General features: G+C 39.9%; 1 protein-coding gene across 1 annotated transcript in view; it reads right to left on the bottom strand.

Moving 5' to 3' along the window:
- Positions 1–2,500, bottom strand: part of LOC143026777 (uncharacterized) — an 88,821-nt gene that overhangs the window by 42,134 nt on the left and 44,187 nt on the right. Inside the window, exon 8 of the mRNA XM_076187548.1 lies at positions 1,498–1,673. Coding sequence (XP_076043663.1) covers positions 1,498–1,673 — 176 coding nt within the window. The remainder of the gene's footprint in view (positions 1–1,497; positions 1,674–2,500) is intronic.

Here is a 2,500-nt window from a genome sequence, read left to right as displayed (position 1 = left end):
TTAACAAAATGAGTAAAGGATGTCCTTACTTACAAGAGGTGATCAAGGCTACCTTATTCATGGAGAGTTTTTACGTCTTGTTAAGGCTTTTGATCTGACTGACACCAAACGATTTTAGCCAGCTCAGAGAAACTTTGAGCTATGTTAGCGAGTTAAAAAGCACAGAGTGTAAATATTGCCTGACATTGCAAGCCTCATCCATTCATGGAGTTTCATAATGAATTGCTTTCACATGATAAAGATCATATGGTGTCATATTCAACTTCCTGTATGTTAACTAATAGTAAACATCTTCAAACATTTTCTTGTTATTATTCTCTAAAGTCTTATAGTCACTTAAGGTCAAAGATCTTAATGCAAAGAGAAATTCTATGCGGGACTCCTCATATGCTAGCAAAAACAAACATATCTATTTGCAACTATTGTCGAGTTAGGCCCCTCTAAATATCTGTCCTTAAGTCTGACCTTTCGAAGTTATTGAAGGTCAGCCTACACATTTTTATTATTGTGGTTGTTATGGAAAAATGAAACAACAATGTCTCATCAAATAATCAATTCGACTAGTTGATCAATGTTATAACTTGGCGTTTATCCGATTACAATTCAAAACTGAACCACATGATATCGCTTCTGTTGATGTTTGTTTTATTCATTGATTATGTGGTTGCAATTTGATGTAAAAATATTCTCAATTATGATAATATTAGATTTCTTTAAATTCTTGAAGACTTATAACTTCTATTTCACTCTTTTTTCGTCTAAGAAGAACTGGAATTAAACACTTTAGATGGTTTAATTTAAATGATATTTTGTATTCAATATAAATAGTAGTAAGTAGATTTACCCTTTTCAATCTAGCAGCTGCTTATGATGAAATCTGAGGATCGTATGGAAATAGTTCAACATAATGTGGGTCGAGTACTGATTTATATATATGGCTAATGATAAGTTGAACTTTTATTAAAAACCTAGTGTTATCAATTTCTCTGAGTCCAAGATAGAATATGTACATGACAATATATAGATGATTGATATCGATAATTACATCAAAGTGGCTTATTCTTTGGTGCTTTGGTTAAAAGAATTTCCTAATAACTTGCAATCGTACTTGGTGTTATCTTTATCTATGGTCATGGTATAGAGCTAGCCTTGGTTAAGTTTCATTGGCCCCTTTTAAGTCTTCTTGATATTAGTGAGTTGATATCAGTGATAAGCCATTATTCTTTAATTTTGGATACAGCCAATTTCAGCCATGATCTTTTGCCATTTATATGTATTATGAAAAAAAAAATATGGGAAATGAAATGGGTGGATGTGATTTCTATGCCTTTTTCTTTTTGGCTACCCCCCGTGAAGGGGGAAAAAGCCTTTGGTATATGTATGTATGTATGAACAGAAACAGGCCAATAAAGAGACATGGGTGGACATATTAACAACTTTACGTTCAGAAATACACTATTTATAATGGTTGCACCTTTTATTAACCAAACTTAATACCTTGCCTTCAATTTCATGTAATGCAAGTCTAGTGGGGATGTACGTTAAATCTCCAGTTTTTCTTTCATTGTGGTTTGATATGAATGTGATATAAACTTTTTGCCTAGGAACGTTTAGGTCCGAAACTTCATCATAATTTATTGTACAACTGGTTATAACTGTTTTAATAACCTTCCCTGTGTCGGAGTTAGACTTACAGGCATACTATTTAGTGGTCTGTTTCCGAATATATTATTAACAATTATTAATTATTATTAATTATTATTTCCTCAGGGTATAGCTATAAAGTTGGATCTGTAAAAAGGTGCCGTTAGGACAATTATTTTATTTCCACATTTTATTTTATTCTATTATTCTCTACTTCGTCAAGTTTCAGGCTCTAGTTCATTACAAGGGGGATTATGAAACGGCAGTTGTCAAGGGCTCGGCTGGAATGGAGGCCCATAGGAAAGTTCTGAACACCTGAAGCGTGACAACGACTAAGTACCCACCACCACCACCACCACCACCACCACCACCACCACCACCGTCACCACCACCACCACCACCACCGTCACCACCACCACCACCACCACCACCACCGTCACCACCACCACCACCACCACCACCGTCACCACCACCACCACCACCACCACCACCACCACCACCACCACCGTCACCACCACCACCACCACCACCACCACCGTCACCACCACCACCACCACCACCACCACCGTCACCACCACCACCACCACCACCACCACCACCGTCACCACCACCACCACCACCACCACCACCACCGTCACCACCACCTTCACCACCACCACCACCGTCACCACCACCACCACCACCACCACCACCGTCACCACCACCACCACCACCACCACCACCGTCACCACCACCACCACCACCACCACCACCACCACCGTCACCACCACCACCACCACCGTCACCACCACCACCACCACCGTCACCACCACCACCGTCACCACCACCACCACCACCACCACCGTCACCACCACCA

The sequence above is a fragment of the Oratosquilla oratoria genome, chromosome 7 (genome assembly GCF_046742065.1).
Source record: "Oratosquilla oratoria isolate Oo_2021 chromosome 7, ASM4674206v1, whole genome shotgun sequence".
Classification (NCBI taxonomy): domain Eukaryota; kingdom Metazoa; phylum Arthropoda; class Malacostraca; order Stomatopoda; family Squillidae; genus Oratosquilla; species Oratosquilla oratoria.
Note: the sequence above shows the minus strand (reverse complement) of the source record. Positions and strands in the feature narration are given on the sequence as shown.